The following is a 12,671-nucleotide window of genomic DNA, read 5'->3' on the forward strand; positions in this document are numbered from 1 at the left end:
TCACAGAGTCCGTTTCAGCTTTCAGCCACAGTTGGCACGCTTCAGGGGAATGGAAATCTTCTGGCAAATTGCAGCTCTGGGTTAGTCACAAGCTGAACTAGATCTAAGGTCAGACAACAGAATTAAGAGGATGAACACTGTCTGTCTTGTGCTCTCGGTGCTTCCTCTGATGTCTGGGGCCAAACATCTTGGTAGAGCACATTGGGGAGTTTGCGTGAGGGTGGGATACAGGTCAGGCCAAGGGTTCTTGATGGGAACATACTGGAATAAAGTTACTTGGAGAGCGGTAGCTGTAGCTGAGTGAATGGAAGAAGGCAGGGGGACATGAGTAACTAGGAACCTGGGAATTAGTAGCCAGGAAGGAGAAGATGAAAAATTGGGGGAAGATTCCTGAGATTTGGCACCAGTATATTTGGGAAAAGCCCAAGTGGGTGAGACTGCATGGGCAAGGAGGTTAAAAATAGTGCACGCACATGTGCAAGTGGAGGTTGTCAGGCTGGTTCTGAGTTTCCCTTAGCTTCTGAGTGCTTGACTTCACCTCACTGTTCTTTCATGGCGCTTAGATTTGGTGAGAGTGTGAATGTTGTTCGTTGAGTCACGGGCACTTTTTTATGAGAATCTGAGGACTGTACTAACCCAGCCAGGCAAGCCTATGAAAAACTCTTACACTACTGATTTACAAAAGTAGGGTTTAGTAATTTTTTTTTTCTTTTTTAAGAGATGCAGCAAGCCTGATGTAAGCATTAACTATGTCCTTTGCACATCCTAATGTCTGCTCCCCTCTGCCTGCTGCACCCTCCCCTCTGTCCTTTGTAGGTTGAAGAGCTCAGCCCAGGATTTTCCAAAGCAGGACGAGTATACATTGCCAAGGTAACCAGTCACTTGTTGCTTTCTTTAGATCAGTCACATGCTCCTAGGATAAGATTTGTATTAAAAAATTACCTTTGGCTGTAAAGTGCTATGGACATGTAGATTACTTCATGCAGAAGCAAGATTTTGTAAGATGATAATGTTCCTAAAAAAGGTCAAATCATCACCTAGTGTGGAGACATTACAATTCAGGGAGGATATTGCCTTTGAGTCATCCAGCGGAGCACCCTTCTTGTTTTTTAAGAGATCAAATTCTATATAAAACAGCACTGGTAACTGGTAAGCCACAGGCTGGAGGTTTAATACCGCCACCACTATGGACTTCTGTGGTGTGTACAGAAAGTGTCATGGGGAAAAGTAAAGGATAAAGTATGTCTCTATCTTACCAGGACAGATGGGAGTCTTGAGTGATGATTAAATACACCACGAGTGCCTGGAGCTGGAGCTCCAAAGTTCTTTTTGTTTGCGTTGAGGGAATAATTGGTTTTGAACTCTTAAATGTTAAAAGTTGCTGCTTAATACCTACAGCCTCCAGTTGGAGTCTAGTTTAAAGTCCAAATAGCTTTAGAAGTATTAGCCAGAGTGGGCGTAGCAAAGAGTAGCTGTAGTCATTCTCTGTGAAATTCCTGAATTCCCAGTGTCCCAAAGAATGTGAATTTTATCAGGGTAGCGTGCAAGTCATAGGATCTGCTTGGTCTGGAATACATTATTACTGGAACCTAGGTGCAAAACTTATTCCACAATAAGCATCTCATTAAAGGAGAATGAAGATGATAGCAGAGGAGGAAGACCTAGCAAGAGGTGTAGTAGCCTTCACACCAGCTGGATTTTGTCTTTGATGTATTGCAGCTCACTGTGTGTATTTAGTCATGAGTCATCTGTTAGATAAAATCAGATACGTATTTGTAAATCAGCTAGCTTTTTGTTTCTGGCTGCTTATGTACCATGATGAATGTGGTCTTAATTGCTTCTCTTTCTGCTTGTAAATACAGCCAGCTTTCATGGAAATTCAAAATCGCCCCTAAATGTCTTTTATAGTATAAAGGATGGAAGACTTGGAACTTATTTCCAGGGAAGCTGCAGCAGCAAATACTGTCAAGTCTTAACCTGAACAGATTTTCAGAGTTGATGTAAAAATGTGGGTTTCATTGTGTGTAATCTATATCAGCTGATATGTTTTTATTGGGTTAATAGTTCACCACATGTCTGGCAGATGTGATTGAGCTTCAGAAATATACTGCAAACACAAATTAGTGTAGAGGTTAGTAGGACTACTTGGATCTGTTTGATTTTAGGTTTGGGTTGGGTTTTTTTTCCTCTAATCCCAGGCTTTGTTACTTTGGGTCACATATTCAATCACAAAATTTAAAAAGTGTAATTGGTGTCTAATTATTTTGAAAGAGATAGTGCTCTGATGGGTCAAACTTCAGAGGAAAAAATAATTGTGTTTTACAGTTATCTTCTGACATTTTTGGCTGATATGCAGGGATGCAGGGTTTTTAAAGGCTTCAATGGATGCCCATGGCTCCATCTATTTTGAATTCATCAGATGCAAAAATCCGACAGTGCCCACAGCAGAATGGATATTCTCTCTCAGAACTACCCCACAACATGGGAAAATCACCAAAATACACTCATGCACATACCATGCAGTGATATTTCAGTCTACAGGAGTTTTAACTGCTGTCCTTATCCTAACTGAATGTTGGCTTTTTATGGCAATTACAGTGATTAACTGCATTGCTGATGGGGTTTTTTTAGCCACCGCTTCATTTTACCGTGCTTATTTTGTAGTCTGCAAATGCCTCCGTCACTCTCTAGGCACTGAAAAACTCCCTATTACATAGAGGGATGACAGTTTCTCTGCTGCTGGAGAAGAGTTCATGATGAAGGATTTTTCACACCTATTGTGAGACCCAAGAGACCTGTCAATATTAGATGTTACGGCGCTTGCAATTGAACCTCATTTTTAACAGCCCAGGGAATGTAAGCTTCCTAAGATGATGTGCTCTCAGTGCAGAGGGTTTGTGATGAAAGTGCTGTGAGGAATAGTGCCTAAGTGGAAATAAAAACAGAGTTTCAATAATGGTAAAAATCACAGGAACACCTGAAAATCTTCAACCAAAATAACAATCTCTTTGCCCAAAACAAACAAAAACACCAAAAAGGGAAATCTAGTATCCTATAATCTGATTGAGATTCTAATGCTTTGTGCGTGAAGTATATGGCACGAAATGTCAGAAGCCCGCATCTATACTGTGCAGATGGGTAAGAGGTAGCAGTAGCTCTTGTTATCAGTTGCCAGAGTTCATAATTGCTCAGTTACATTTGCTGCCTATTTTTTCCCATTTAACTCTTCTCACGTTGTCATTTTATGTTCACAGTGTTACAAGGACCTGGGGAACAACTCTGCAGCTGCTCTCTGGATGAATCTTGCCTCGGAGCTGCCAGTTAATACAAAAGAGGTAGTGGTCTCAGTAAGCACGTGTTAGTGATGAGCAGAGATAATTTTATCTTCTAAAAGATGTTCCAGCTTGCAAGCCCAGGTTTTAAAGTATTTTGTTCCTTAGTGTGGACTCTTCTTCTCTTGGGACCTGCTATCTGAATGCCTAAAGCAATTCAGCAAAATAATGAAAAATATTCAGAAGTTGATAGTATGCCTGATACAGGCTTAGAAGTCCAGCACATCACCGTGCAAGTACTGTCTTGTTTGCAGGGTTAGATTATGGACACATTTGCATGCCCAGCACGTGTTCAGTGCGGCAGCTCATGGACTGGTGTATCTGCAGAACTGCTGAGTGATTGCTGTACACTTCCCACTACCCTGTTTTGGGGGGAGGTTTATTCATTTGGGCACTATCGTGCCTGGCCAGCTCAACTCAGATGGGGCCACTGAAGCTGATCGGTTGTTGTCCTCGGGCTGGAGCACGGCTTTACATCTTCTAATGGCCTGTGCAGCTTCAGAGAAGGCACCAGCATTTGACTTGCTTGGCCTTTCAGAAGTTTGTATGTGCTGCCCTGCATTTACATTTATTATTATTTTTTTTAATATCTGGGATATTTCAGCTCTTATTACTTTTACAGGGTTTTAGAGAGCAGGCTATACTGCATTTGAGAAACTGCCATGCGGCAGCATTCCCCAGCTGGGAGGTCTTTTGCACTTTCCTTTGCACTTTTTCTGTTAAGCAAAAGCTGTATAGACAGTGCCCTCAAATTACTGCCAGTTAGAAACTGAATAAAAATATGACAGCTTATAATATTAACCTGGTGTTATTGGCATCATCATGAGAAATGCAAACAAACTACCATAAGGAAGGTCCAGATCTTACAGCTTCAGCCTTAGTCTGATGGAATAAACATGCTGGGCAGAAGGCAGAGTTATACGCAGCATTTCATGCCACTCTGGGTTTAGGGCCATAATTAGTTTTTACATTGCTGTAGCAAAAGTATTGTGCTGAGATTCAAACCACAAGTACGCAAGAGATCTTGGCAAACCATCTGGCAAGGAGCTGGCTTGCCTGTGCTCCCACCTGCAGGGCACTGGCCAGTATTGCAGAAACCACTTGGCTACTGGCTGCTGCCAAATCTGGGGAAAATGGGGTACGGAGCAGAACTTACTCTCTTCTTGCAGAAGGGAATATCCCAGCTCTGCCTGATGAGGAGCTTCCTCACTGTACACTGGTTGGGAATCTCTCTAGACAGAGTTGGAATGGTATGTCTGATAAATAGAAAGATTATTTTTTCGAAAAGATCAAAAAATAGGTGTTGGAGGCATAAGATTAAATCGTAAAAGCATTGAGATTTTCAGGAAAGACCAGGAGAGGGCTACAGGCAGAAAAGTCATGAAGAGTTAATTCTCTCTTCTGCTCTGAAATTAAAAGTGGGAATGGAGTAAAGAAGCCAGTGCTTAAGTGGATTCGTTAAGTCTTTGCAAATGTTAGTTCTCATCATCAATCAAATAGCTTCCATCATGTTGAGAAGGAAGAACAAGGGCATTTATCCAGAGTATGAAAATCAGTGAGAGAGCAGATGTTTGAATTCTGCTGGTTTGGTTGTCAGTTCTCTTCTCTCAAAAGGAAACATAAGAGAAACTCTGACATGTGCAAAACTTAGATAGGCTTTGACAGCAGCGGCGAGAGGAAAGAACCGGGGGGGGGTGGGGGTGGGGATAAAAAGCATTAAGGGGAAAAATGTGAGGCTGGGGATATACTTAAAACCTGGTATGGGGTTGGAGAAGAGAGGGAAATGCTCTTTTTTAATTGTTTCCTTCAGGCTGTATATTTTATCTGTTTTCTTATTACATTTCCAGGATGCAGAGAGTGAGAGAGAACTTGAAGAGATGCTGTCAGTCTGGGAGGAATAAATGTGTACAGGCTTATTCCACTTGATACTGCATAGACAGTAAAATTCCAGTTAAAGGGGTTTCATGATCCTGACAACTTTAATTGCATTTCATGGATAAGCCACAAGAGTTTACAGGAAGAATCATGCAGCAGTCTCATCAGCACATCCAGGCAAAGATCTTGACAGGATTTAATCATGTAACATTTTGTATTATTTTCCTTCTTACAGCACTGCATATGTTTGATTTTAAAATTCCTAAAAAAAGTCCAATTCCTAAAAACAGGTGTGGGGGTGTATAGGTATAATTTGTGATATAAAAATATTTGTGATTTTATAAATATATATAACGCAGATATGTGAGAGAGATGCTTTGTGATGTAAAAATATATACATATTTATATATACACGCAAGTGTTTTATATCACAAACCCTACCTGAACTTCAAGCCTGCTCACTGGTGAGCACTCTCAGCTGATTCCGGAGGAAGACATCAGCCAAATTTTTTTCAGATTGTTTTCTCTTTTCCTTAATGATTTCTATTAATTGAATCAGTTGCAATAACTGATTACATGCCTTGCTTGGATGTTTAGGTGAGGTAAAATTTTGAGCCACTGTGCTCAGTGGGATGCACCAGAGGCAGTAGGATGTTCTCGCTGCCCTCAGCCTGTTGGTTGAGATGGGCACTGAAACCGTGACTTAAGAAGAGACAATTACAAGAAAAGAAGACAACAATGGCTTAAAATCAGTGACTTGTCAGCCCTTTCTTCCTTGCTGTGAGAAAATTGATGGTGGCGTCCAAAACACACTCTTGTTGGTCCTTTCCCGCTATGCCTAAACTACCTTACTGGTTTTCCACTGGGGGAAACCAGCACTGCTCACTACGGTGAGTTACTGCCAGGGGACCAACAAGATTTCCTTCACAATACCGATTTTATTGTTAAGGGGGATGCATTGCTTTTGTCAGAGAAGTGAGTAATAAGATTTTAAACTTCAGGACTTAATCCCAGTGATGTGATCCCTTCACTCACATGAAAGTGAAAACTTCTGATGTACCTCTAAACTACGCTGCTATGGTTTAGATTTAATAACTTTGGTTGAAAAGTAGTTATTTATCAATGAAACGCTGGTTACAGGAACAGGGGTGTTCTGTGGCAAAGCTGATGCTTCCCTGTAACGTTCTTCTTGACTAATTAGGTGACACCGAGAAGGTGAAGCTGACAACTGACGTTTCCCCTGGCAGCTTCTGGGTTCTAAACAGAAAAAGTAAACTGTGCTGTATGCCGACAGAAATGAAGAAAAACTACCTTCAAACACTTCCCCAGTTATTTAGCAAGGCTCTCTTGATGTCCCTTCAAATTTCAGCTGGCAGCTAATCGGATGCTTGGGTTTTAATGTTATGTCTTGCTACATTGTATAGTGTTTGTGAAGTGTAAAGTAAAAAGTGCGAGAGTAAAACATTTCTTAATCACCTTTTTAGTCCCTTGTACTACATGTGTATTAAACTGATAGGGTTTTTACTTCATGAAAATAACGCTGAAGGGGGAATGTGTAATGAACTTGAGCTTAAAAACTTTCACTTTTATAGATTTGGCACTTTTTAGCTTCCCCCTTCCAATTAAACTTTAAAATTTTGGTGCTGAATTCATCTCGTGAGATCCAGGCGAGTGTGCAATTAGTTTTATTTGCTTAAAATGATAAAAATTGATACTTCTAGATGGAGAACTGAATCCTGACAGGTTCAGGTTGATCCCTGTATTTTTGTGCAGCGCTCCCCTTGCACTTGATCTGTAATTGTGGGACATTTTTGTACTTAATGTATGCTCTTCTTTCAGTTCTTCACTGGCGTGATGAAGCTGCCTTTTTCACTTCGTGTGAGAGCGTCTAGTTTTGAACATTTCCCAGTGGATGACCGTTTTCTTCCTCTAAATATCCAATCTTTATAAATAATAGCACAGGTTGCTTCAGCTGTTTTGTGTTTGGTTGCTTAAGCCAAGCTGGGAAATCCTCAACAGTGATACCCAGAAGGTATCAGCAACTTGATTCTTCCATGGAGGATTTGCAAGTGTGGGTTTTTTTTTTCTGGAGAGAAAAGGTAATAGCTCTCGAAACAGTTGTGTAGTTAGCTGTTCTTGCATTGCCTTTCCCTGCCAGCAAGTCCCAGAGTGATACCAGTCACTTATGTTTGCTGTTCTGTGTGTTGCTTAAACCTTGCTGCCTTCCAAAAGTAAATGATTTCAGCGTGTGTGATAGGAAGAGTGGGAAAAGGAAATATTTACGCTACCGAGAGTCTGTAGCTTTACTTATGTGCAGACTTACTCAAGCCTTCACCTGTTGTTTAACTTGTCAAAACATAAACTGTTGGAGGAATCTTTGCATTATGTATTTTCTGGAGATAACTTCCACTGTGTTTCTACAGATCTAAATTCTCCTTCGATTTTTTTGTTTTGTTTTGGTGTCTGTTTCAAAACCACAGGGGGTTGTAAGCTTGAAAAAAAAAAAAAGAAGCCAATTTGCTGTTCATTTCATCTGCTGCTTGGGATTCTGCGCTGGGTTAGGTTCGAGTGTTTCATCCCAATTATGTTTATTCAGTCTTTAAGAGGGGGGATGCATGAGGAAAGCATTTTGTTAATTTGTTAATGGCTGAGGTGCCGTGCTGGTTGGCAGCACCTCTCCAGACGAGTGACCTCTGTTGAAAGTCCTCATGAAAGAGTGCTGTAACAGCACAGCTTTGGGTTAGAGACTAAAGAGCCTGTTCGGAAACAGATACCAAAAATCTTGTTTTTCTTGCCGATAAAAGCGGAGGTCACATCCTTCATGGGCGCAGGGGTCATGCGGGGCCGGTGGGACATGCCGGGCTGCGGCCAGAACCTTTGCTGCCTTTGGGTACCAGTAACCTACTTCCCTGGAGGGAAAGGTGCTAATTAAATTAGGGTATTTCTTCCCATTTGGTGTTCATTCGCAGATGATTTCACACGGGTGCAACCTTCCAACGCATTTATTCTGTTTCGGACCCTCGGTGAATGCTCTTGGCTTTCTGTGCATGTGATTGCCTGCTTCTCTCTGCTGGTTTGGGGGTTTTCTGTGGGATTTTTTTGTTTTGGTTTTGGGGTTGTTGGTTTTTTTTTCAAATAAGACTTCAGTTTTGGCTTAAAAGAGCAGGGTCTGGCATGTTGCTTCTATGTACCCTTTGTGTGTGTGGTCTTGTCCCTTTCTGGGGGGTTCTGAAGCGGAGAGGTCTGTTACTCTGGTTTTCATGCAGGAGGGATCCCCGGCAGCGCAGCTCCTGCCTGGAGAGCCAGGGTGGGGGCTTGTCTCTGGCTTGGGTTTTTTTTTTCTCCTATGCTCTATCTGCTGGAACCTAATTAATGCATCTCTGAGACGACGATGAAAGGCAATGACAGAACTCACAGATCCTTTCAAGTGCAGATAAAAGCTGTATTTTGCCATTTTTCAGTCTGATCTCCAGGAAGTTATGACATAATAATGAAAAGAACCTTTTTTGTTTTGGTTTTCCCTTTTCCTGGCTTGTTCTCAATAAGAAGAATGTGACTGATTAACATAATTTAATTCTAATAGCATAACTTGCAGGCTGATGTAGAGATAAGGCAAGGCTGTGTAACTAAAACACTTCCCAATCAACAGCACTTGGGGTTTTGGTTTGTTGGTTTTTTTTTTTAGCAACAATATGTGCAGTCTCCTGTTCGGCGCTCGGTGTGCTGTGTGCTGGGAAGGGGGGGCCATCCCTCCTGTTCGCAGGGGGAGATTGCACCTTGGGAGCTTTCAGACAACATGGAAACAGAGTTTTTAAAACTTGCACATGCTTTGCAGACTAATCCCAGCATACAATGTGAATTTCTTGAAGGCGCCTGCACTGTATACATTCCAGGACCACAAGAAATTAATTTGCCTGGTACAGTTTTTGGCAAGGGACTCTCTGTCCTGCTCCCGTCCAGTTAAGTTGTTCTGGATTTATCCCAGGGTGAAAGAATAATTTCCTGGAGCTACTCTTGTCTTAACTTTAAAACATACCTACCTGTGGTTAAATTACGATACGAAAGAGTAACTGAAGCTATTTAACTATTTATCAGCACTGTGCTGTTCTGTTTGAAATTAAGTATTTATAAATAAGAAGGGGATCTTGCTTAAAGTTACCTGTGTTGTGCTCTTGCTTTTTACACCAATACATATATAGGTGAAGAAACCTGACGGACAGGTGGAGGTCGTCTGCATAACATCGTTGTGCTTGTATGTGTGGTGGCAGTGCCAAATGCAATAGGAAATTATGGGGAAGTAACTTACAACGTTCTTGTTTATATAGCACTGTTTATATATGTAATAATGTGGGATACACCTGTAGCAGATGTTGTATGTCAGTACAACAGCTACTGCTTACGTTTTTAAAATGCACCAAAGTCATACGGCCACGCTTTGTGGCATACGATGTACTCCAAGTGAACTTGTTTTTAAATAAAGATGGATAATAGCTGTGACCCGGTGCAGGATTCTGTGCTCAGCCTTCGTCATCCCAAAGGCCATCTTCAGCTTCCCCTGGCCAGAAACCACCGCTGAGGGGCTCGCGGGCTGTGTTCAGTGCTGGTTCTGGGTGCTTTAGACTGCCTGATTTTTAGCTCATTTTATTTCAAATTACTTCACAGGGTAAATGATAACGCTGGTACGAGGAGCATCCTGCCAAGGTCTGCTGCTTTGGAGGGAGGATCCCAGAAGCAGAAAAACGGGGTTGTGCAGGAGCAGGTCTTCGGCTTAGCCAAAGGTGTGACATGCTGAGGGACGGAGTCAGGGATGGACGTGTAGGTACCTTGCCTGTTAGTATAAGTAAGTGTAAAAACTCTTGGACCATCAGAAGCTTCCCAGTGATTTTTAATTTTGCAATACCCGAGCATTAACTCGCCGATGGAGGGAGCAGTGGCTTAGAGCACAGGTGGGAGAATGGGTTTGGACAACTTGGGCGTCATGGAGAGGAGGTCAGCACTGACCCCATGGCTTGGGACAGGGTAGTCTGTTGAAGAGGAGGGATGTGAAAGCAGACATGAACTTATGTAGTTGGTTTCCATTAAAAGAGCATACCAGAGCTGTGACCACCTCTCCCATGTGCCGGGAAATTCTGAGTCAGTATTGGCATAGAAATGTCAACATCGCTCCCTCCTAGGAACGGGGCAGTCATTCCGAATCCCACCCCAGCTTACTTCTGCTAAGCCCACATTTCTTTGGTTCAATGACACTTGTAATTCCTTGGAAATTCCCTGGAAAAATCAAACCTGCACGGACCCTGCTTTGAGAGGCAACCTGAAGCGGGAGGATTGTGAGCAATACATTTGCTGTCTTGTTTTAACTTACAGGAAGTTGACTTGACTAATACTTGAGTATTGTATGTGAAGCACATGGTAATATCAGAGAAAAAGCTGACCTTGGGGAAATGTTTTCACTGTGAAGGTTAAAAGTGGAGAGGAAAGAGCGGGGTGAATGAGGGTGAACACAATTGCAGCTCGCTGTAGACCTGCCATGCTTCTGGTCTTGCACGTACAGGTAGCCATGGTGGTATTGGGCAAAAAAACCCCATGATCTCAGTAACTTCGGTAGCCAGAGATTTAGTTCTCTTTGTAAAATGTATTTAATTTTTGCTTTCTCAATAGTAAAAATCTGAGAAGGGCTCAAGGCCCTGAAGGCAAATGAGGTAATGCAGGATTGTCCCCTCTCTCTCTGGAGGGTCCCATCATTATAAACGTATCCCATAACAAAAATCAGCTTCTTAATTACTGGCTTGGTGTCAGCTTCACTGCCATGTAGATGTTAAAGACCTTTTGGATCAGGCTTTAATAATTAAGTTTATGAAAAGCAGAAGAGGATTTGAGATTGATGTAGGCTTCCTGTGCTGGGTTGCTTACATACCTGCAGTGAATTGTTTTGAAGGCAAGATTAATGACAGACTGATTGCTTTTCTTCTTAGTAAAAGGCTCAGTTCTACAGCCAGGTCTCCTGTGTGTCTTTTGCTTAATAGCAGAGAGCATATTCCAGCATTCCGGGGGCTGGGAAGCTGTGGTAGGAGTGGCGCGGTACCTGCCTGTGTGCAAAGGCGGCTATCAGCGCAGGCAAGGAGCGGGAATGAGTTTGGACACAGGGGACTGTAAATACACAACGTGCTTCCCAGCATCCAACTTCCATGGTAAAAAAAAAAAAAAAAAAAATAGTATTTCCTGGCAGCGTCTGGCCTTAAACATGAGAAATGAGGTGGTCAAAGCATTGCAAAATCATTCAAGTGCTGGAAGCAGATTCCTCCCCCTGCCATGGAAAGAGCCATGGTTGTACACTTCGCGCGCAGCTGCTGCGCCCTGTGTGGCGGTGTTTCGGTGCCATAGCAAACACAGAGACCTAAATCTTCAAGATTTGGGCTTGGAGAACCCTGACTTTAAAGCCTGTTGGGTAGGGTAGGAACTGGAGCTGCGGAGGCAAGCTGGCCGGGGAAGCATGGCTTGGGAAGCGGGGCAGGATGCTCCTGCGGCCGTTGAACTGTGCTGCACCACGAGCTCTGCTGTAGCATGGGGTGAAGCGTGGGAGTGAGTCACAGTGCTCCTTGTTCAGCCCAGCACCTCGCCCTCCCCCTTGGCCTTTGTTGGGTAGAGTAGAGGGACGTTCAGGTTTAATGACCGAGGATGTCCTGCACACGATGCCTCTGTGTCGAGCTCCGTGCCGGCTGCAGGTGCGTGGAGAATACATCAGGACAAGGAAAAACCAAACAGTGTTTGTCAGCACCCAGCAGTATTCCTGATGAGCAGCAGCAATCTCGTCTGTTTTGGGGTTTTTTGGTGGGTGGAGGCTGAGGAGGGGCAGAACACACTCAGCGTGTGGATGGCTTTACACAGAGCCCCAAGGATCTGAATCTCATCTTGAGGTTTCCACTCAAACAGCTGCTGCCACCTTCCCTTCGTGCCAGTTCCTGTGGGGCTATGGGTTGCTTCTGTTGGCCACCAGTGCCATGGTCATGCTGGTGCCACTGGTAGCACTGCAGTGTGACATGGCCTTGAAAGTGTCCGTGTGCTCTGAGATGGCTTAAAGAGGAGGGCTGAGGCCCTGGGGTTGCTCCCATATGCATTCCTCTGTTACAGTGTGCCCATAAAACAAGGCTGAATAAACAAGCAGCCTGCGGTCCTGGGGCAGGAGGCTGCGCACCAGTCAAGGGGTGCAGGAGCCCGTGGTGGTGGCATCTCCAGAGGATGCTGCTGTCAGGCTGAGGGTCTCCAGCTGGACCATCAAAGCTGGAGATGGCTGTTGTTGGCAAATCTCCGAGTGGGCAGTACGTGATGTGGAGATAACTGCTGGTTTCCGTCTTATGACATCTCAAGGGCTGTTTTCACAGGTGTGTGTCTAAAGAGGAGGAAGAAACTGGCACTTTCAAACCTTGGCATCATGGAGCTGTTGCAGACTGCTGTGTTGTTTGCACT

At 43.4% G+C, this 12,671-nt stretch overlaps 1 protein-coding gene across 5 annotated transcripts in view; it reads left to right on the forward strand.

The window, feature by feature from the left end:
* RMDN3 (regulator of microtubule dynamics 3) overlaps positions 1-6,855 on the forward strand; it is a 43,025-nt gene extending 36,170 nt beyond the window's left edge. For all 5 annotated transcript variants that reach the window (XM_027804158.2, XM_055721597.1, XM_055721599.1 and 2 more), the window contains exons 10-12: positions 817-870; positions 3,255-3,335; positions 5,180-6,855. In XM_027804158.2, coding sequence (XP_027659959.2) covers positions 817-870; positions 3,255-3,335; positions 5,180-5,233 — 189 coding nt within the window. In that variant the 3' untranslated portion in view covers positions 5,234-6,855. The remainder of the gene's footprint in view (positions 1-816; positions 871-3,254; positions 3,336-5,179) is intronic.
* The last annotated feature ends 5,816 nt before the right edge of the window (positions 6,856-12,671 follow it).

Source organism: Falco cherrug, chromosome 10 (genome assembly GCF_023634085.1).
Source record: "Falco cherrug isolate bFalChe1 chromosome 10, bFalChe1.pri, whole genome shotgun sequence".
NCBI lineage: Eukaryota > Metazoa > Chordata > Aves > Falconiformes > Falconidae > Falco > Falco cherrug.